General features: G+C 45.4%; 1 protein-coding gene across 1 annotated transcript in view; it reads right to left on the reverse strand.

The window, feature by feature from the left end:
• BMP6 (bone morphogenetic protein 6) overlaps positions 1-13896 on the reverse strand; it is a 154668-nt gene extending 140772 nt beyond the window's left edge. Inside the window, exon 1 of the mRNA XM_036256629.1 lies at positions 13105-13896. Coding sequence (XP_036112522.1) covers positions 13105-13738 — 634 coding nt within the window. The 5' untranslated portion in view covers positions 13739-13896. The remainder of the gene's footprint in view (positions 1-13104) is intronic.
• Positions 13897-23772: the final 9876 nt, after the last annotated feature.

Genomic DNA, 23772 nt, shown 5'->3' on the forward strand with positions numbered 1-23772 from the left:
AGTGGGCAGTTGCACAAGGTGAGTGGGAGAAATGATGAGAAAAGGCCAGAAGAAGGAAATCACGGAGCCAAGTTGGTAGAATGGTATGTATACAAAGAAGGGTAGAGGAGCTGACATGGAAAGCGAGTGGAAGTCGGATGGCATCCAGGCTTCATTCAATAGAGACTTAAGGATCCAATGAAGGTGATGGACAAGAGATAACAGATCACATCTGTGCTACAGGATATCGGAGCTTGTGTGCATGCAAGGGCAAGCAGGCAGTAGAGGAGACCGGCCTAGAAGTCAAGGCCAAGATCATGAAGCCCTCATCTATGGCACTTGGGGAAAAAATGAAGAAAGATGGGAAGCTGGGAGTGATTGACTGGATATAGGAGTGAGGCCAGGGGCTGAGGCTGAACCTGAGTAGCTAGCACCCTGGTTCTCAAACCTTAGTCTCCACTCTCATCTCCCAGTGAGTCTGTTAAAATGGGGATCCCTACACACCAGATCCCAAGTCCGGATGGGTCCAGGAAGCTGCATGTGAGTAAGGAGGCTTGGTCTGTGCCAATCCACAAACTCTGCAGCTGGCCTGCAATGACAGCAGCTCAGAAATAGAGACTACCTATATAGTTTGGTAGCAATCGGACTGCTAATGTTATATCAATGAAATTTAATAATTAAAAATTGAGGCTTGATTTCATGTGCATTGTGGGTTTTTTCCCATTTGACTTTTCTAGCAATTCATTTTTAATGAATTTTACAAAAGTATGGGTCCACAGAAATCAAAGTTTTTTAAAAAAAAAAACCAAAGTGGTTCTTGTACAAAGACAGTTTGAGAAGCACTGCACTCTGGGGCAGGACCACACTCTGAATATGTGGGTTAGTAAGAGTGGCAAACACTGCTCGGAACTGAGAGACCTCCCTGTAGCTGACATCCGGCCTCCTGAACACACCAGCTCCTGGGTTCCCCAACACCATGGTCTGCTCTACTGTAACCAGGCCATCGAGCCTCCAAGGTGGTTCAGGGAAAGCCTAATACCTGCCCATCACCATGCCCTGTGGACACATATTACCTCCTCACTCCTGCAGCTGGACATGCTCCCTCCACCCCAAACCCACACCTATCTCAGCTCTATGTGTAGGTCCAGTACCTCATGCAACCCTTTCAAATTGTTTGCTGTTTCTAGGAAATGTCCCAAAACACAGCAGCAGTCTGTGGGATAGAAAAAGAGCTAAGAGTCCGGCTAGTTTGGCTCAGCGGTTGGAGCGTTGGCCTGTGGACCAGAGAGTCCTGGGTTCAGTTCCCATTAGGGGCATGTACCAAAAAAAAAAGGAAGGAAGAAAAATAGCTAAGAGTAAGCAAGCAGCAGCATAGATGCTAAGGAGAGAATTCCTCAGCAGGACTAGGCAGCACGGGTAAAGGAGTGAGAGGAGGAGGAGGACTCAGGACAGAGTCATTAGTTGCCTCCGATACAAGAATTTCAGCAGCGTGATGGGGACAGAGGTCAGACGGCAAGGAGAGAGGGTTAAGTGGGTGGGAAGAAGAGAGCAGCTTCCCTGAATTAACTTCATGTTCTATTATATGGCTGGGTATTATTTGGAATAGTAATGCTACTCTAAATAATAACTTTCTTTGAAAATCTCCAAATTCTCCCTTACCTTTCTACCCACTGATAGTTAATCTAAACTTTCAGATATAGAATCTCTGTTTTTGCTTTGCTGATAATACAGAAGAAATGACATCAGTCATTTTTTCAAGCAAAGGCCATAAAAATATGCAATACTATGTTTTCTTTCCCAAAAAAATGGCAGTTCCTATTTAAGCTTAAAGAACATTTGGAAAAGGATAAGCATGGGGATGGGAGTTGAAGGTAAATTGGGGTCTACGTTCATACATTTTTTTGGATTTGTGCCCTACCTAAATGGCCAGAATTTAAAACAGAGACACAGGAAAGCATCTTTATAATTTTTCCAGAAGGATCAATTCTTTCAAACTTGAGTATTACAAGATGCCAACCCAAAATGCCCAGATGCTTGATCTCAAAACCAGAAAAGCTATCAGCCTGTTTTCATTCTTATTTCCTAAAATAAGTATGGGAGGTGAAATACAGGGTAAGGGCCAGTCACAACTGCAAAGAGCAGGCTTGCCCAGCGCCCTCTGACCCAGGAAGACCACTCACAAACATCTTCAGTAGATTCCACTCCTAAAGTGTACAGAAGAAAACACGAAGAGCAGTGGCATCATGGAAGATGGGAATTTTCGCTGCGTTTCCTGTATGTTAGGACCGACGATGTCATTCCCTGGCTTCGACAACTGTGCAAAAGAATAGCTCTGGATATGTTCCCTAACTTGACTGTGGGCATGGTTTCACAGGTACACATACATGTCAAAGCTTATCATATTGTATACTTTAAATAAGCAGCTTGTTGTATTTCAATTACACCCCAAGAAAGCTGTTTGAAACAATAATCACTCAGAAATACATAGCAAGAAACACTCCTGGAACTGGTTTCTGAGTGTTATCCCGTCTGGGGGACCCCGCAGCACCCTGGCTGGTTTGGCTCAGCAGTTAGAGCGTCAGCCTCAGGACCCAAGGACTGTGGGTTCAGTTCCTAGTCAACAGCACGTACCTGGGTTGCAGGTTCAATTCCAGGTCCTGTCATGCAGGAGGCAACCAAATCAATGTGTCTCTCTCACATGGATATTTCTCTCTCTCCCTTCCTCTCTCCCTTACACTCTCTAAAAAGAAAAAATCAATGGAAAAATATTCTCAGGTAAGGATTAACAAAAAAATAATAATAAAATAAAATTTAAAGAAAAGAGACCATCAGGGTCCCACCAAGGAAAGAGGAAGCCCTACAAGTGTTCACAGCAGAGGGAATTGAACACAGGGAGCTGGCGGCCGAGCAGAGGGAGAGCTAAGCAGCCAACCAGGTCGTGAATCCACGTGACCAAGATTCTCAACAGCAGGGCGCCCCTGCCCAGCAGGAAAGGGGGAGAGCCCGGGCCACAGCTGCAGTGGACAGGGCAGCCCTCCCCACAGAGCTGGAGCTGCAAACAGCAGAAGCAGCTGGAAATACAGCCTCCTGGGGCCCCTCCCTGGAGAAGAGTCTGGAGTAGATTTGGGGGCGGAGAGGCCTGGTCTGACACAAGGGTGTTTCAGAAGAAAGGGGTTACAGAGTCAAAGTAAATTCAAAAACACTATGAAAGCAAGTTAGGAAGCTTCTTTGTCCCTGGGCTTGTCAGGGCTTTAATATGCTAACAGATTTGTGAATCTCACAGAGAGGAATAGGACAGGAAGTGCCCTGTGATCTCCTCTTACAGAGCGTGTTGGAAAGGTAGTGTTCCATGAAACACAATTCGGAAAATGCAATACGCACATGTTACAGACAAGGAAATCTGGTTAAGTGGCTCAAACAAGACATTATAAAGAGAGATATTACTAAAACTAGAGGCTAGACTCGAGCTTCCTGAATCTTAATCAAGTAATCTTTCCTCAATTCTGTACTGAATGGGCCTTAGCACCACCAAGAAAACCAGGTACTTGACCATCCCAGTGAGATATGAGTCACTCTGCTGGTATCAACTACAGACCCAATGGAATGAATACAATCTGCTCTGTGAAACTAAGGACAGCAAGGCACCAACATGATGGCAAACAGAACACATGTGAAAGAGGAAATAAATGCCACGGAGTTGCCAAAGAGAAGAAGGAAGGGAAAAGAGGACAAGAAGAGCCCTATGCGGTTTGGCTCAGCTGTTAGAGTGTTGGCCCTCAAACCACAGAGCCCCAGGTTCGGTTCCCGCTAAGGACATGTACTTCAGTTGCAGTTTCTCCCAGGCCCGGTTGGGATCGTGTGTGTGGGCCGGGGTTGGGGTCATGTGGGTGGCGACCAGTCGATGTATCTCTCTCGCATTAATGTTTCTCTCTCTGACTTCCTCTCTCTTTCCCTCCCACTCTATCTGAAGATAAATGCAAAAAAAAAAGTCCTGGGTGAGGATTTAAAAAAAAGAGTGCAAGAAGGAAACTAACCTCCACAGGGGATCCCCTGCACCCCTGAAGCTGTGTTGTTGTCCACATTTCCCGTGACTACACACGTGCGTGTGTAAAAGCAAGGTCAGTCAACCTCAGTTGTATAGATGAAATGACCACGGTGCCAGATTTGTGGGACTAGTTCCCAAAACTGGTGTTAAGGGATTCTGTCCCGGAGAAAACGCAAAGGCCTGTTCCATGCCCCCCCCCCCCCCCCCAAACACAATTCTCTAAATATCTTCAGCTGAAGGCACCTACGTCCTGCTCACTATCACCCTTCATTTCAGTTTGGCTCCGTAAACACGATCCTGCTACAGCGGTGGCTAAACCACAGCACGCACCAAGGCAGAGGCACCGAAACCAAGCTGGATTTCTCCAGCCCAGGGCAACTGCCGCGGCCCAGCGCTTCCCTCTCTTTGAGGTTTCATCTTGCAGGGGCGGGAGGGGAAGATAAGAGGTGAGTAATTTAACTGGACTCCAGTGAGAAAACACCCAATAAAATGGATAGTGGACAGGAAGAATTCATGAAATGTCTCACCTGGACAATCTTTGTAAAGAAAGGCTCCCAAGCTCCCCAAAGATCTCGAACGCGTTGCTGTTTGTTGAGCAGCGCTCTTCGGAGTCACCATGTTGCTTGTTTACATTATAGCATTTTCTCATCATTGACCATTAATCTGTGTAGCCCTTTCTCATAGAAAACAGCTCAAAGCCAATGAGCCTGATCTATATGGCACTTAAAAAGACCTCTGAGGTCTCTATTAATTTAGTTTTAATCTGATCTAAACAGTCTCTCCTGAGGAAACCTTTTAAAGTCTCCCGATCCTGCCTCTAAGGGCCAGTAAAAGATATTTTTGTGAGTTTCTCAATCCAAAAGTCACACTAAGTTTTAATATACATTTTCATAGGGGAAAGAAAACTATTTAACCCCTCCCCTACCTACCCCCCAAATTTCAATAACTTACAAGCACAGAATTCCTATAATTCTTATTCATTCTTCAGGCTTTTACTCCCCCAAATCCTGCCGAGCATGGATCAAACAGGGTACAAGCTGGGGAGAAATGTAATCGCTCATATCTCTGCCCGAGGGATTGTCTAGGTACTATGGTGACAGACACCTCACTGAAAGTATGTGGAAGAAAAAAGATTTGGAACTCCCAGGGGAGGAGGGGGCGGGAGAGAGATTTCTAATGGATTGGGTGTCAACAGAGAAGCACAACACAAGGCACACATATTCAATCAAAATTACTCATTTATACACTAATGTGGTAAAACACCAGAAACAAAACATTATTAAAAAAGGCATTTATTTCAATTTCCCCAAACTCTGCATATTTTGAATGTTAAAATTTTTATTGATTTGTTTTTCGGGTTAAAGGTAAACCTCTCCATAGAGGATATTTAGGGCAGTGAAACTACTTCATATACTCTGCTGACGGATACACGTCATTATACACCTGCCCAAGCCTGCAGAACTCCCCACACCAAGAGTGAACTGTAATGGGGAGGAGGGTGTTGGGGGGGGGGGCACATCTGTAACAAAAATAAATAAAAACTGAAAGGAAAAAAAGAATGAACCACAACATAAACTATGGACTTTGGGTGATAATGACATACTGATGTAGGTTCATCAGTTGTAACAAATGCACGACTCAGGGTGGGGATGTTGCTAGGGAGGGAGGCTCTCGTTTCAGGGCAGGTAGTATATGGGAAATGGCTGTACCTGCCACTTAATTTTGTTGTAGACCTAAAATTGCTCTAGCACATTTCTTTTTTAAATGCACAGCTTCTCTGTTGTTAACTTATTCTGATATGGGTGTTCAACTAAAATCTGGAAAAAACAAAGTCAAGTAAAACTTTTAGTGCTTAATTTGATAGTTTACAAAGCTCTGTTTTTAGAATATTTAAATGTAATTCAAAGATTTTTTTTTTTTTTTTTTTTTAAGGGAGAGAAAATAACTGGTCTCAGAGATTAAGCCTGACCAATTATAAAAATCTCCCAGGCTATTCAGCACATAAAATAGCTCATCACACCAATAGTATGGTGAGTTCATGCTCTGCTGATACACAAATCAAAATTTTTTTGCCAGCCCATGTTCATGTGCAGGAAACCAACAAGACTGTAAACACAGGAACAAGAATCAACAAAGGCAGATGTTTAAGGCTGGAAGTCACATTCTGGACGAGGTGAAAAGGGTAAGTGGCAGAAGAGACACAATAAGGATGGGGCGGATATCAGAGTTCCCGTGGAGAGGGCACGGGGGCTCTACTTCGGGGCACTGTTTGCTCCCTGCTGTGAAGCCCCCCCCCTCCCCCAGCTCTCTGATGATGAGAAAACAATCTGAACATAAAATCAGCACTGGGGAGCAAGGATGTTTCAGGCCCAGGACAATCTCAATCTATGTAGCAGGATCAGTAACCAAGGGCGTATGCCCATGGAGCTGAAAGTCAGGAAGACTCTCCCACTCAGAACCAGAATCTCATTCTGCAAAAATGTTTGAAGGGGAGTCTTCGACCCAGTCATCTGGGAACTGGGTTAATGATAACAAGACCATGGGGACCTATCAAGGAATTACCTGATGTAATTTAGATATCATCTCTATTATGGACTCAATCTCTTTAATAATAGACGTGGGAAGGGCAGGAAGAGAATCATGCCTGCGGACATCAGAGGAACAATGCCGCTCGGACAACGTGGTTTTCAACTCACTTTCAGAGCAGAAAACAATTCTCTGGGGTCAACAGTCCTTCCACATACCAAACAAGGGGATATTTATAGATATGTGTGGTTCTTTCTTTTCTACAAGCAGAGTTCTGGAACAGAATGCTATCCACTGACAGGAACAGATTTGGTCATCCCCAGCTTCTGCCCAAGGCTGTGCTCTTGCATACTTTTGTCATTTCTCCTCGGGTGTCCACTCTTGCAGGACCAACAACCCTGTGGGCCTATGGCCCTGATGCATTAGGATCTCTTTGTTGTTCTGGTGGTTGTCCCTCAGCCTTAAGATGTAACAGCAGTGAAGAGGAAATGATCCTGAATAAGCATAAAACATTTAACTGCAAATGTGGAGATTAGAAAATATGCAAGAACCTTTAAAGCTCTAAATTCTATGACTTGTGAATAATGCAAATTTACCAATAATTTCAAACTTCCTATCAACGATAGAGAAAGCACATGGTAAGAAGGGGTTGTCTGTTGCTAGGCAGGTTTCCAAAGACAGACAATGTGTGAAAGGTAGCTGTGACCCCCAGCCAGCTCTAGAGTCCAACTTTATCCATAAGGGTGCTGAAATACTATGTATTTACAGTGTGTGTGGTGGTGGTGGGTGGCCGGCGGGGGAGGGGGGTCTAGAGAACCATAATTTCAAAACACTACCAATCAAACACACAAAACCCATCAACTTCAGTGAACTACCATGCTTGCGGTAAAAGATGCGCGGATTAGCACTGAGGTTCTGAGACTTTCTGGCATTCTTGAAAACTTTGGAAGTTAACAGCCCTGGTTCTTTAGTAACTCAAAGTTTTACTGAAACAGGAATGGTTTTCCTGCTCCTTGATACATAGATTCCATATATTCCTGGGGAGACTGGGACCATTTTCTGGCTCACAAGTTTCCGGTGGGGCAGGGGTTGGAAAAGAGATGGGAGCCAGGGTGTTGAAGAAGAGGTGAGGGGATTATGAGAGGAAAAATGTGTGTGAATAAAACCAATGTGTCTGTCATGATGAAAAGAGAGAGGAGGAAAACAGAATGCACTAGCTCTTCAGGGGGAACACAAAAGAAGAAAAAAAGACCCCAGCTGTCCCCCATACCAGCCCCTGGGTGACCTGGCTGGTGGCTGGGTTAAGCAATGGCCTCAGGGAGGATGGGAGAGAAAGGTTAATGTGTGATAGCTGTGTACATGCACGGGGACTCTGCAAACTGTTCATGTCTTAGGGAGTTTCTGCATTGATTTTACGCCTTGTATTCAGATTCTTATGGAAGCTTCTACTCAGGAACACAATTGCCTGATAAAAATATTGTCTACTTTCCTTCCTACTGTTGGAAGAGCCAAAGGCGATGTCATTAAAATTCAGACAAGGGGAGGAGGGGGCGGGGACAGAATAAGACTTAAAATAAAAAAATTTTAAAAAAATGCAACGGCTTTATATTAAGGAAAAAATAAACATTACATGGATTAATTTCTGTTTAAATACAGAATGGGAAGCAGAGAGTAGATGACTGACTTGTGAAAAAGTTACAGAAAGCTGGTTAATTATCCAAGAAATTTTACCCTCTTCATGTTCCTTTTCTAACTCAGCTATTACACAGATGAGGGGGAGGCAAAGATAACAGAGCGTTGTCTTTAAGAGTTTGCTATGCTCCCTTTGATATCCAGTGTTCACCCACCTACCCCCCATATTCAAGTAAAATATTAATTTGAAACCTAACATTTAAAGTAGCGAAGCTCTGAACACACAGTGATGAAACATAATTATTACATGCTGAATAAAGTGCTGAACCTTAGGGTGTTTTTCTTCACTTACACACTTTGTTATACTGCTGAGAATCCTTTCGTCCATGCAAATCAGAGGCAAGCTCTCAAGTAGAGGAACTGAGCATGATTCAGCATATTTAAAAAGGATTTATACCCATTCTTAGAAGGACAACCAGAGGAAACACCATCTGAGGTCTAAACAATGATATCTGCTTGCCCTTTGATCTGAGTTTAAGAACACTTTGTACAACTTTTTTGTTGAAATACCACTGAATTTCTCTTTTACTATTTTAAATCTCTTTAGGAGAAAATCTACTGCTTCTTTGCACCACATTCTCCCAACTTTTTTTTGCTGTGAGTAGCTTGCAGGCATGGATTTATTTGCTGCTAACAAAAATCTTCCTTCATAAGTACAGGCAGCTTACATGAAAAATAGTAGTGCTGATCCTATGTTTATGAGAAAAAGACAGTACAGTGTATCTGGTTACACATACAAGTAGGGAGTATTCCCATTTTTCTTCTAATTTATGTTTCCCAAGAGTAATTTTGTCAGAAGATTGCCAGTATTTTTAGAATAAGTTTCTTATTACGTGTACTAATACACACTGATTCTCTTTTCTGAGCATAATTTGAGTTTTTTATTTCAATTTATCTTAACATCTAGAGATCAACACCTCATTAATTCAAAATAAATAAATCAAGTCCGAAATGCAGAGATTTATAGAAACCTTTGCACTGGACTCAGATGTAATGCCTATTACATATTAACATACATATGGGTAACTAATACAAAAGAGTTTTGTTAATAAAAAACATTATGATATAATCAAACACCATGAAACCTCAATATCCTAAATGTCTTCATTTACTTGCAGGTATACCATTTCTAAATGATCACCAGATTAGTGAAATACAACTTTTAAATGGGAGCTGTATGTATGTTTTCATTAATTCAATTTTTATTAAGCATCTCTTATTTGCTCAGCATTATGTTAGGAACTTAGGTTACAATAGTAGATAAGCCTGGTTGCCTTTTGAGACTGATATCCTAGAGGGGTGACAAATAAATGAGTAAGCAAATTTAAAAAGAAAAAAAAAAATACACTCCATGTGATAAGTGCAACCGAGTAAAATAAACAGGGTGCTATGATGGTAAAGTGGGTGGGGGCGGGGGACAGCATTGGTTTCTATAGAGTGGTAAGAGAAAGCTTCTCTCAGGAGGTGAATTTTAAGCTAAGACCTGAAGGATATTTCGGGATACTTCTCCAAGGTCACCAAATTGGCAGGCTTGCTTATTAGGCTGCCAAGACATTTTTAGCATTAGAAAACAAGTAGAAAATGGCATCTGTAGCCCTGATTGAATGCAGGTTCATGAGCACACCAGCTTCCCCGGGCACGCTGCACACCAGCCAGTTAGCATTTAGGAGCTTACACACCCCCAGCCTATTCAACCGGAGTGGGTTTAAAACAGTCAGCATAAACAACAGTGAGCTGGTCCAATGACCAGCATTTGGGATATGGGAGAAAAATGTATCCTGTTGATTCATACTTCCTGATAGCCACTCTAGCTGACAATGATCAGGGTTTTTAAGTGTATTTCACGAGTAAATTATTCTTCACCCCCAAGGGAAAATGATGTTTACAACTATGTAACACTTTCTCTTACACTTTCAGTTTATAACTTATCTAATTCAGTGGGTATAAGAACACTTTAAAACAGAACTGTGACATGAATCTTTCTGTAGGTTCTTTGATAGATGAGTCATGTAATATAGTTAACATTGTCACAGCTTAGGAAATATGTGGAATTCTCCCAACATCCTTATTTAGATAATCCACACTGCTAAGCAATTACTTTCTTCAGATGAACTGTCCTGCTCAGAGCCATTTTAGCCTCTCATGAAATCCCCCTTTCCTACTGCTAAATGGATTAAGATGAAATAGAACTACTTGACTGGCAAGTGGCATGGCTTTGTGACTTCAATTCCATTTATCTGGAAAAGGTTTTCTCCTCTAGGTACCCAAGTGTAGTCCAGATCTGGACCTGCAGATTAGTTGTTATAACTTGTAGTCAGAAAGCCCAGTGGTTTGATAGGATGGGGCTTGGAGCAGACAGAGTTCCCTACCAGGAATCTCTTTCAGTTCCATATCAGAGGGGGAGGGGGAGGTGTGAAATTAATACTAATATTGTTAAATTCTCTCTGAATTTTTAATTTTCAGTGGTATTTTTTCAGATCTTTAACAATCCTTTCTGAAAAATGAAAGTGTTCATAGGGAGATACTATGTTAAACTATCACTTTAGCAGGATTAGTTGGCAAGCAGCTTTAAGCAGTGACTCAGAAGCAATGTGTACCTGTAAGACCAGGAAAGGTCAGAAAAGCAAGGGAGGAGGAGAATTGGAGGTCATTAAACATAGTAAATGTCACCATGCTTTACAAACTTGCCTCAGGCCAACTCTCACAATTTCAAATACCATCTAAGGTAGTGGTTCCCAAACACTGGAATCACCTAGGGATCTTTAAAAATGCTGATACCTGGCTTCCACCACACACATTCAGTTTTAATTGATATGGGTACTAGATTTTTTTTTTAAAAGCCCCCAGCTGAATCAAATATGTAGCAACCTTTGGGAGCCACTAACAGAAGGAAGCACTGCTCTTAATCACATATTGGGATGATTTATTGATTTCCTCAGACAGCAGAAATCTCCTATGCTGGTGCTTGTTGACCATGGTAGCACATTAGAAATGCCTGAGGCACTTTTTGAAAAGATACCAGAGACCACCCTCAAAGACTCTGACTTCATTGCTGTGAGGAGGAGCCCCATCATCCCTCAGTTCTGTAAGTGTCCTCAGATGATGCTAATGGGCAGCCAAGGTTGACAATCATGGTCCAAGTTCGGGAACTGTTTTCCAGGAGACTACAACACGATTCTCTTCTTCCACTTTGCCATGTTGGGACTACCCTCAAGAGGCAATAAAACATTTCCCCAAGGCTGTCGGGGAAACTTGGATGAGGGAGGTGTGAGAGAGGACAAGTGGTGGAATTTACTAAGCCAGAGAAGCAGAGATGTTACAATAAGGAATGGCGCTTGTCCTCTGCACCTCCCTCCCCAAACTTGATTGATTGGCAGGAGAATTTCCTTAGAATGCTTCCTGGAAGTAGCTCAGCCTTGGATTCAGTTCCAATAAATTGTGAAAATTCTTGTCCAATCAGAACCCCTGGCACTGCAAGTAGCAAGATTGGCAGGCCTTGAGCCTCCACTCCCTGTGAGATCCTGTTTCGTGAATTTCCCAGGAAGATTTCTGCACCACTTGAATGCCAATCGTCCTGTTTCACATCCCCCCTTCGCCCCCATTCCTCCTTTCTTCCCCAAAACTCAGCGGAGTTAAGAATCATCCCATAGATATACTTGTAAACAACTCGCCAAAATAGTTTACATGGTAGTCATTCAAGTAAATGTCCTTAAATGACAAACGGAGGTCTTTGACGTGGCTTGGCGTCGTGCGTGCTACTTGGGCAAGTTTCTGCTAGCCCACTCTGGGCCTGGACAGAGCCACGCGTCCCACGGGAAAGGAAGTCCGCGGAGACGCACCTCACAGAGCCGCTGCACCCACTCCGGGCGTGGCTACTGCAGCCCCATTTCTCCCCACGGAGAACGCTCCCCGCTATCTCTTTGTGTGCGCTAAACCGAGTCAGCTTATGAATGAAAGGGAGCACAAATCGGAAGCATTGACTGGGCCGGGAGGGGGGGGGGGGCTTTTCATCATTTACAGATGAAAAACTGGGGGTGGGGGGTTGGAGGAGGCTATGTAACTCCGTCGGGGTTTGCCACAGCACATTTGTGGCGGAGCCCGATTTAGCCGCCCTTAAATTTCCATTCTGTTGCCTGGCAACCGGTTGAGACCAGCTCAGCGCCCAACCCCGGCCCCTAACCCGCACCCTTTCTCTGCCCGTAAAGCTTGGGCAGCGTTGATCAGAAGTTCAGCCTTTGGGGCACTGGCCAGAGGCGTGTGAGAAAGGTTACTGCACGGTTACCCTAGTTGAGCTCGGGATACAGCCCTAAACCCCCGCCAGCCCGGCGCGCCCATCCTCTGCCACCCTCCTCCCTCAGATCCGTGGATACCACTTAACACAATCACGTCAAGTTTCCAAAGTTCTCAGCTGCTGTTGGATTCCCTAAAAGTCCCAGTGGGGAAACTGGCACTCAGCGCGTTAAGGGTGCAAACGAAAACAGTTAGGAGGGGAAAGAGTGTCGAAGAGCCTTCTCCTTCCCAGCTGGCTACACTCGGGCCAGACTTTTCTGCCACAGTCTAGTTAACTTGGCCCGAGCCGGGCACTCTTGGGGAAAGCGCGGAAAGTACTTCGAGCGCCCGCAAAGACGCGCCTGCGGGGCGCCGCCTCCTGCAGCCGCAGAGTGCAGCGCGGCTCGGGCGCCAGGGACCGCACGTGCAGCCCACCGCGGTGCAGGTGGCGGAGCGCAGCCTGCCTCTCCTGGCGTCCCCGCCTCGCCAACCCGGACTCGCGCGCCAAGCGCTCCTTCACCCTCTCACCCTGCACCGCCCAGGCTCGGGAGACTGGAAAGGGGGCATTATCGTACGCTATCCCAGATCCTTACCCAGGTTCACAAAGCTCATGACCATGTCCGCGTCGTTGAGGAAGGCGCTGTCCTGCGCGCTGGTCAGAGGGGACGTGCCGCTGCCGCCAGGTCCCGGAGCCAGGAGGCTCTTGCGGTTGGGGGGATGCGCAGCTCCGGGGGGTGGCTGTCGGGGCTGGGACAGGCTGGCCCCTCTCCGGGGCCCGGGCTGCCGCCTCTCCTCGTCCAATGGCCAGTCCTCGTCGTCGTCGTTAGACAGGGCGTTGTACAGATCCAACATGAAGAGGGGCGCGGACTTTAGCCGCCCGGGAGGGGGCTCCCCGCGAGGCTGCTGCTGTGGGAGCGCAGGGGGCTGTGGCTGCTGGAGGCCGTGCAAGGGCCGGGGCCGGTGAGGGAGCCCCAGCACCGAGAGGATCTCCTTCTGCATCTCCCGCTTCTCGTGCGTCTTGAGCCGGCGGTAGAGGAAGCCCGAGGAGGAGGAGGACGGCGGCGGATGCTCCGCGTGGCTCGGGCTCCCGCTGTCCACCAGCAGCGCCCCCCCGCCGGCGGCAGCGGCGGCCGGCAGGGGCAGCCGCAGCGGCGGGGGCCCGCAGCAGCTGCACAGCAGCCCCCACCACCAGCACAGCCACTGCGCCCTCTGCCCCAGCCCCGGCATCCCCGCCCGGCCGGGCTTGCCCCGTGGGCCCCGCGAGGCGTGGAGCAGTGGAGCGAGGCCGGAGCGCGGCCGCTGTGGCCCTTGGCGTGAACAGCCCCCGCCACCTCTCGGCGGGCTCGCTTCCCCTTCCTGCCCCTCAGTCCTTATCTCTCATGGTCCACTGGGGCGCCCCCAATTGCCCAGGATGCAGGGAGGCGAAGGGGCGATCACCGGGAGAACCACACTCCCGCGCAGGTCTCTAGAAGCGCAAGATCCAGGCCAGGTGCGTTCGAGTCCCGGCAGCGCTGCGGCGAGAGCCCTTGTCCCTCGGCAGGTCACCGCGGGGTCACTCTCCCGCCTCGCTGCCCGCGCACGTGCGCTATCCCTCGCCCTCCCGGGCTGCTGAGTGGGGCCCGGGGCCGTGAGAGCTCGGGACCGCTCACCAGCTGGGGGGGATGCCAGGCAGCATCCCCGCGCACGCCTTTCCTTGGCCGCTGTGAAGTTTACTCCACCGTAGGGCCCAGGCTGTGGCGACAAGGAGTCCAGGGATGCCAATCTGCTCCGCGAGGCTTAACTCCCTTCTCGCTCACAAACTCCTCGCCCCTCTGCCCTCGGGCACTGTCGCTCCCCCTCAGAAACTCCCGCGCTGCTCTACTTTCCAAGCGGAGGCGGCAAGGATCTTCTTTCCGTTCCGTGCTCTCCGCGCTGCCCTGCAAACCCCGCTCACAGAAGGGATGGGAGGGAAGGGGACCGGTGCACGAGCAGTGGACGCGGCGACGGCGCCGGAATTCGCTTTCTCCCGCCTCTCCGCGCTGCGCTCTCCTCAGCAGCCAACGTGGGCTTTCTGGTGCGCCTCTCGCTCAGGTACAGCACTCCAGCCCACGGGACTCCCCGCCCTCCCGGGAAACGGACAGGCGGACAGCCAATGGAGAAGCCCGTCTCTCCTGTATTTAAATAGGCCCGCCCCCTTCTTTCACCCTCCCTCTCCCGGGAGGCGTCGCCTGGGCGGCGAGTAGGTTTCAAGTACACAGACAATTCTTGGAGGCACCCAAGGAGCCGCGAGGTAGCGAAGGCAAAGAAGTCATCACTCCTAAGAATGATCTGATCAACACCCCAGTGTGAATCACACACAGCTCTTCAATTGATGCCTTAACCAAATAAAAGCAAAAATCAGCTGTTAAATCAAGTCTGTCTGGATTGAGAAAGAACAGAAAAGTGATAGTTTTCCCATTCCTTTCTTAGTTTCTCGTATTGATGTATAATATAGGCCTTCAGCGGACACGTGGCTTTCAAAGGCAGCTGCTGCAAGTTGGGACACACCCTCTCCAAAGCAGCTCACAAACTGGCTGTGGAGAAGGCCAATGTAAGCCAGACCCGGCATCTGGAGGGTTGGGGGCCAAATATTTTGACTTATCTCTTCATTTGGGCTTTGGCTTAGCTTCTTAAGTTAGCACCCAAAAGAAAGAGGGTGTAATCGGATGATATTACTAAAATGCCACCCACTACTTTCTTGAAAATGTCTCAATGCTTCTCCAGTGTTTGTCTATTAACATTGCATTTTAATATATGGAAATAAAATAAATGCAAGATAAGTGCAACTTGAGGCGAGGTGGTAAAGCTAAACCCAGTAAGCGTAGGAACTTGGCATATTCCCACTCAGGACAGTAGACAGGGCCCTGAAACTCAGATAGCTGTGGACATTAGACAAGATCAAACACGTAAAAAACATGTTCCACTTCCATGGCAGGCACACTTCTCAATCAAAGGCACCAACCCTCAACCAAACATCACCACCACTGTCTGCCTTTCAGGATGTAAATTTATTTCCCCTTATACTATCCAAGAATGCTCAGTAATCTATGGATCCTGGGCAAATTCACTTAAAACATTCAGATCTTTTACCTGGTGAAATGTGTGTATTAGAAAACAAAAACTGCAGTTTGCTGAACCTGGCAGCCTTAGTTCAATAGTCCAAGGCGTTTGAGGGCCAGAATATAGGATTCAGGGACTTAATGAGATCATGGGATTTCTGCTGATCCAAAGGTTGTAAGTGTGTTTATCTTCGTTCAAAGAATCTAGTTTGTATGGGTAAGGGTCTTTGCCACCCACCATCCCGTCACCCATTGGATCACCCTTTTTCCTTCTGTCTTGACCCAGACACAGTGGTCATTTAGGACAGTCTTTAATTCTACAGATGTCCCATAGCCATTGTTCTCAGGCAGGGCAACTTCAGCAACCCTGGAGGCCAGTCCTGAACCATCTGCAGGGATTTTTTTCATCTGAAAAGAGAAGGCATCACTACTTGGTCCAGGATGCCAGGACTCTTAGAATTCAAGAGCCTATATCACATCTTTCTCTGTATGGGACGTACAGAGCATAAAATTATTGCAGTGCATAAAATCACAGCAGCCAAGACGTCTGATCAGAAGTTCTGAAATCTTGTTAAGTATATGTAGGCTTCCTGGCAGGTTCCTCTTTTCTCAGACTTAGTCACACCTTCTTTTTAAGACTTCTAGTGAGACACAGGCAGAGTAACAGCAGTTCCAACCTTTAAGGGCAGTGGAGAAAGCACTAGAAAAACTGTGAAAGCCTAGAGCATAGACAAGGGCATTTAGGTAGGGTTATGCCACTTAAAACACAAAAGTAGATTGTGACCCATCTATATGCACCTTTTGTAAGTGCATATCTGATCTAGTACACACACAGCCTTCCCATTTTCTTAGATACTTGGTAAGAGGTAGATGGACCTGTATAGCGTGGGTTTAAAATGGAACTTAGTGGTTTATTATCAATTAAACATCCGAGCAGCAACCCTGATTCAGGTCTGCTCTGGACTTCCTATCCCCACCAAGATGGTCTCTCAGTTCTTGAGTAATGCTAGAAAAGGGGAGGGGTGGGTGCTGATGATGGGCACAAGAGCCAGAAAAGTCATGTGAAGTAAGTTATGACAATGATCACACAGGGACATTCAACTAAAGGCCACAAAGAGGGTGGGCTTTTCTCATGTCCCACCACTCCCAGCATGTGCACATGATCATCGGAAAACACTCAGAAACACCCTTCGTTCCATTAGGGGCTGAAGGGATAAAGAGATGTGGTTGTAAAATTTTAATAACCTCAAAACTGGGGTCACTGCTTATCCAAGTCAATTGGAACTTCAGGTAGAAAAGGAAACCCTAACTACCACCTCACCTTCTCCCTGCTTCTGTGACCCATTCCCATCACACACCCCGCACTCCCCAGTAGTCTTAGGACAGGTAGCTGGACAAAGTCTAGAAGTGATTCCGGAGGGGTGGCATGAAGGCAGAGAACAGGTCTGGCTTTGGAGTCTGCTGGATGTGTGAACCAAACCCAAAGGAGAAAAATTAGATGTAACTTCGCCCCCTGCAGGACACCAAAATATTGCTGCCCCTTCCTCTGTGTGCTGAACAAGCTTCATTAAGTTCTCTGTAGGTGTCTCCAAAACATCTGGGTGGAAAGAGGAGGAATTCAGTCAAGAAGCCGGATGTGGGAACCAATCCATATCAAACATCTGGCTGCCTGGCTGACATTTCATGCAGATGGTCATTAGTTTTCTGGAAATAGGTTGCCTGTCTGACTCCTGAGCCCTTAATGAAGAAACGAAGAACCCTCGCCATAAAGCTCAGGTTTGTCCCATGTCTTTGGTGATACCAGGGATAGGGTGAGAATCTTGTACCCAGGCACTCATTGGTGCACAGGGTAATTCACACGACAAATTCTTTAAAACAGCAGTTCTCCCTGTTCCTTTTATATTATGAGTGTTTCTGTTATATGTTTATAACACATAGGATCAAATAATTTGTTTTTAAAAGATGCTGTTCATTAATTTGATATGATAAATATTTTATACTTTCCTTTGAATTACATTATTAGCAATAAACTGCAATTGAAGTCTTTGCTTTTATACTAAAACATACCTTGGTCCCTTTCACTGGACTTTGCTAAAGGTTTAGGTAGCTGCTTTTAGAATTAATTTAACATGAGTGTTATAGCTGTGCTGCTCTTGTGTCTGCATGCCTTGAATCCTTGGGGAACTCCACTTAGAATGACTACATTTTTATCTTTAATGTTAATATAAGGAGTTGGATATTTCTTCTTTTTTAATCCTCACCCAAGGATATTTTTCTATTTATCTTCAGGTAGATGGGAGGGAGGGGGAAAGAGAGAGAAACATCCATGTGAGAAAGACACATCTACCGGTTGCCTCCCAAAGGACCCTGACCAGGACCGGGATGAACTGCAACCGAGGTACGCGCCCTCGACTGGAATCGAACTGAGAATCTTTGGTCCGCGGGCTGACGCTCTAACTGCTGAGCCAAACCAGCCAGGGCAGGAGTTGGGTATTTCTTAATATTAATGTATAAATATAATAATTTGCTCAAATTTTTAAAATATCAATTTGGAATAGAGTGAAAAGGAAATATGTTAAGCAAATGTTTGTGGAGTATAAGAAATGAAAATTTGAGAGTTAAATAAATATTGCTTCTGAACGCTACACCTGTGAGGCAGGCTTCAAAATACGTGTCTCATCCAAAAGCCAGTGGTAACATTTACATTCACTCACACTTTCCTTCCACTGTCGGCCGTTCAAAAATGCTGGGCATTCACACTTCAAAATATCCTTCGAGCCATCATATTTTCCTACTCGTGAAGGACATCTGGTGGCCAAGTGAAAAACTAATACATAACCTGTTTCCAGAGGTTTTTTTCCACACTAGAACCCACAGAGCAAATCTGTTACTTATGTGTGCTTCAAACTTTTCACACAAGCTCCGATCTTTATCATCCGAGGATGTAGACTTCTACATACTATCAAAACGGAGCTTTAGAAACATCCAGATGGTTAGTTTTTAAATTGTTCATTGGATCATTGACAAGTGCAGACTGTCTTTTTTTTTTTTTTTTTTTAACTGAACAAAACAATGCTTAACATATTTTCATCACTAGCTCTACTATCCCTGAAGAGCTGTACTTCCTAAGTCGCTGAACCCTACTGACACTGGGCAGCTTCATATCCTGTGTTGGCCTCTGAACAGCACTCCACTCTGTGGCCCCCTTTGTACCCCATGTTCCGGACATGTCTCTTGTGTGTCAACTAGGAGGTTCCATGAAAATACAACATGACTGTGCTGCCAATCCTTAACTAGCAGAGTTCTGAGCAGCAGGGCGGCGAGGCGGCGGAAACCACACTGACTGGATCAACTCAGGTTAAGATGAAAGTCAAGGCCATCTTTAAAGAGGAAGAGAAAGTCTGAGAGGTTTATTAAAGGAAAGGCAGACATTGATACTAATTACCAAGTATGCATTCATTTACTTGGCAAATATTTGAATACCTACTACGTGCCAGGCAGTGTTCTATGTTTTGGGATACCAAAGAGTCAGAGACTCCTGCCCTCATAGATTCCAGAAAGAGGATATTGACAATAAACAAAATAACTAGGAACATATACAGTGATAGGCAGAGAATTGTCCACCCTGCTTTCTGCCCAAGTTACACACCTGTGAATATGATACATTACCTAGCAAAAGGGACTTGGCAGCTGGAATTAAGTTTGCTAAACAGGTGACCTTGAAATAGGAAGATTACCCCGGATTATCCATAATGGACCCACTGTACTCACAAGGGTCCTTAAAAGCAGAAGAGGAAGCACATGAGATGTGGGAGCTTGCAAGGGACTCCACCTGCCTCTGCTGGCTTTGAAGGTGACGGGGCCACCGGCCAGGGAATGCAGGTGGTCTCTAGAAGCTGAGAGCAAACCTCAGTGGACATTCAGAAAGAAACCAGTGACCACAGTCTTAATTCTGAATTGTCAACAACCTGAATGAGTCCAGACGAGGATTCTCACTCAGAGACTCCCGATAGGAGACTCCTGGGGCAGCTGACACCTTGATTTCAGGCTGGGGGCCACCCAGAGCAGAGAAAGCAGCCAAGCCTACCGGACTTCTGCTCCACAGAACTGTGAGATAATAAGTTTGTGTTGTTTAAGACACTGTGTGGTATTTTGTTTTGCAACAACAGGAAACTAATATGCATACAGTGTGGCGATAAGTGAGGAGGAGAAATCACACAAGGAAGAGGGGTAGGGAGTTGTGGATGGGCAGGAGAGTCGGCCCCGGGAAGGCAGCCCTCGCATGCAGACCTGGCAGACAGACGAGGAGCAGCTTGAAGCTCTCTGGGGAAGGAGCTTTCTAGGCTGTGGCAACAGTGCAAAGGCTCTGAGGCAGGGCTGTGCCTGGTGAGCTGAAAGAAGAGCAAGGAGGTCAGTGAGACTACAACAGAGAAAACGAGAGGGGCTAATAGCAGGAGGTTATATCAGAAGCCACAGAGGGTGGAAATTAGGTGCCAAGGTGGCACAGGGCCCTGGGTGTTCTTGTAAAGACCTCAGCTTTTAAAGAGCGTGAGATGGAATGACAACATGGACGAAACTCACAGACATAATGTTGTGGAAAAGACGCCAGACATGAAAGAACACAAATTGTAACTCCATTAACGTAAAATTCAAAACCAGAATAATCTGGAAGTGAGGTTTGTGGTTACCTTTATAGACAAGTAGTAGAAGTCCGGATTGAATAAGACCAGGGGAGGTTTTCTAAGAGTTGGTCTATTTTATTATCTGGGTAGTGTTTATACAGAAGTGGTCAATTTTAATAATTTGTTGGGTGACACACATATGACTCTTACACTCTTCTGCATGTATGCTATAATGCAATAAAAATTTTGATTACAAAACAATTAAGTACATGACTACCACCCCCACCAACAAAAAGCGTGAGATGGGAGGGTCACTGGATGGTTTGGAGCACAGTGCTATAAGCTGACTTAAAAGTTAGCAGAATCTCTCAGGCCACTGTTTTGAGAACGGACTGTACTGCCAGGGCAGAATCAAGGAGACCAGCTAAGAAACTCTTGTTAATGTTCAGGCGGGAGATAATGATGGCTCATAGGGGACCTCAGATGGAAGCAGGGAGAGAGAGAAGTGGTTGAATTCAGGACATTTTGGAGGTAGACCCCAATGCCGAGAGAATGCACTACCAGCACAAGGCATGCCAGCAACTTCTCCCCCCACAAAAGGTCAGCAGATCACGGTTCCCATGGCACAGGGCCAGGGTGGTCGTGTGAATTCACTGTGACTGAGGAAAACAGTGTTCATGCCCTAGTGATTGTGGATTTAATACACCAACAAGGGGTAGTCTGAGGGGCTTTAGCCAACCCGTAGTCTCCACCAGTACCCGTGCTACAAAAGCCACTCAAAGTCAAGAGTGCTTGCTACCCAAGGGCAGCTTCAAGACAAGTCACCCAAGAACCTTGCAAGAAGGTTCCCTATGTGATAATACAATGGCTTCATCTCTGAACATAAAGTCTCTTCAGTTTGGCCATTAAGAATTAAGTTAGCTTTCAAAGGACTCCTATAAATGTGGTATCCTGCATGGAATATTGGAGTAGAAAAAGGGGCACAGGGCAAAGCTAATGGAAGCTGAATAAAGTGTGGAGTTCCCATCATCCCTGCTGGTGCTATCTGAAGTGACAGAAGGGTCTTCCCCAACCCAGGCCACCAGGTATCTCTTGGTGAGGGGGCTTTCTTAGAGCCAACTGTTAAACACCCCGTGGTGATTATCCTCCACAGCATGTCAGTTCCGGGGTGGCTTTCTCTAACCGAGCTTGAGGGGTGCGGCCGCTTCTCCCTGCCGAGTGCACCTTGCCCTTTCCCCGAAAGCCCACACCTGCTCCAATGAGATTTGTGTGATGTAGTCCAGAAATAAGTAGAAACTGCCGTGTGCACTTTTATATGGCATTATTTCCCCAAGTTTCATATGGAGGCTACTGAGTTTACTCTATGAGCGAATGAACTGGGTGGTGGGCAGAACAGGCTAACTTGTAAGTCACCATCCAGACAACCAGGCTGATTTGTTCAGGTCACAGTCTACAATGCCTCATTTCACTGAGCCAAAAATCTAAACCGGATGGGGAGAAAGGGGGGAGGCCTGCAATACTTTCAACAACCACAACAACAACAATAATCTAGATGGTAAGCCCTGTACTCCCCAGCACATAGTTAGGTGCCAACTAAACACTTGTTTGATGATAGAATGTTACTGGTTAAGGCTCTGAATGGGGAAAGAGAACACAGAACCTTCCTGATCACATACTTTCTCTACCACATGGAACCCCAAAGCATAAAATATTATGTGCATTTATAACAGTTAATGAAATTATAGCCAATGGCAATAAATATTAAATTATTCACTTAAAGCCCTGGCTGGTTTACCTCAGCAGTTACGGTGTCAGCCTGTGGACCAAAGGGCCACAGGTTTGATTCCTGCTCAAGGGCACATACCTGGGTTGCAGGTATGATTCCCGGGCCTCAGTTGGGGTGCGTGCAAGAGGCAACCAATTGATGTGTCTCTCTCACATTGGTGTTTCTCTCGCTCTCTCTCTCCCTCCCTCCCTTCCACTCTATCTAAAAAAAAAAAAAAAAAAATCAATGGAAAAATATCCTCAGGTGAGGATTATAAAAAAATGTTTCACTAAATACAGCCAAAATGTCAGGGCTTTAAAACTATATCATTCTCTTTCTACACACACATTAGCATGGGACAACAGAAACTAATTTTAGCAGTCACCTCAATTACTTAAATGTATATAAATCACATTCCTAAAAATGAGACTTTATAAAGAAATAAAACTAAAATTTGCCAATACACCTCAGAGTAAAATGTTATTTAAGGATTAGTAAAATATTTATTTTCCTAGCATGTGAATAGGACACTTGTTCTCATAATTTTCCTTCATGTCCTTCCCCAGAACTGAATCTTCTGGCATCTGGAACAGATTCTTTCAAATACATACATACACCTGTTTCACATTCAGACTCCCCAGAATCAGCACAAGAAACTCTTCCAGATGACATCAGTTGGATGGGGCTCCTGTCAACCATGCACTTTGCTAAGGAAAGAAAGGGATCTGTCTCCGCCATCAGAAGTGAGCCGGAGAGAAATAAAAATGCTATTTGTACTAAACTAATAAAATGATGTTACAAGTTTAGGAAAGTGTGTTTCATGTTAAGTGTTTTGCCATAATTACCTTTGCTCTATGTCAGTTTCTCTTATTTTTTAGCGGAGAAACTCAAGAACCATTCTTTTCAAGATTGCTGTGTTCTAGTTATGCAAGATGGACATGTTCTGGAGACCTGTTCGACAACACAGTGCCCACAGTTAATACTGCATTGTGCACTTAAAAATGTTTCGAGAGTAGCGCTCATGTTGTGTTCTTACCGAAAGAGGGGAGGGGAACATAAGGAAACTTTTGGAGGTGATAAATACATCTATTACCTTGATTGTGGTGAGGATGCCACGAGTGAATGCATATGTCCAAACTCATTTAATTGTATACATTAAATATGTGCAGCTTTTGGTATATCAATTATATTTCAATAAAACTGATTTAAAAAAAAAAAAAAAAAGACTGTTATTTCTCTCCTGTCTAAGTATGTTTTACTCTGGGGCACTTCCCAGAGCAGCTCGGGCTTGGCAACACTGCAGGTGTTTGGTGTTAGCTGTGCAAGTGTGAACAAGCAGACGTGGGGTTTACAGTCTAATGAGGTGGGCAAAAAATAAATAAATAAAACTATAATACAAGTTTTAATAAATGCATAAGCCAACCATGAGGAATAAGTAAGGAAAAGCATTTTAGGCTGAAGGCCGGGAGATAAAGAACTCAGTGTGCTTAAGTAATGATGAAACCCAATGCAGCTGACCCACTGAAAGTACAGGCAAGTACAATGAGCTAAGGTTGAAAAGATAAGTGAGACGCATATCACCGAGGATCCTGAGAAATTTAATTACTTCCAAGGATAAAAGAACAGCACTAAAGGGCTTTAACCAAGAGAAAATACTCTGAAAAATATATGTTAAACTATTTAATTGGCTGGGGATTATTGTAGTAAATCAAGTGTCAGAGGATGGTGGTTTAGATTAGGGTGGAGACAGTGGAGAAGTGGACCCAATGGACATATATTTGAAGGTAGGAAAATTAC

This window comes from Molossus molossus, unplaced genomic scaffold, assembly GCF_014108415.1.
Source record: "Molossus molossus isolate mMolMol1 unplaced genomic scaffold, mMolMol1.p scaffold_m16_p_12, whole genome shotgun sequence".
NCBI classification, from domain to species: domain Eukaryota; kingdom Metazoa; phylum Chordata; class Mammalia; order Chiroptera; family Molossidae; genus Molossus; species Molossus molossus.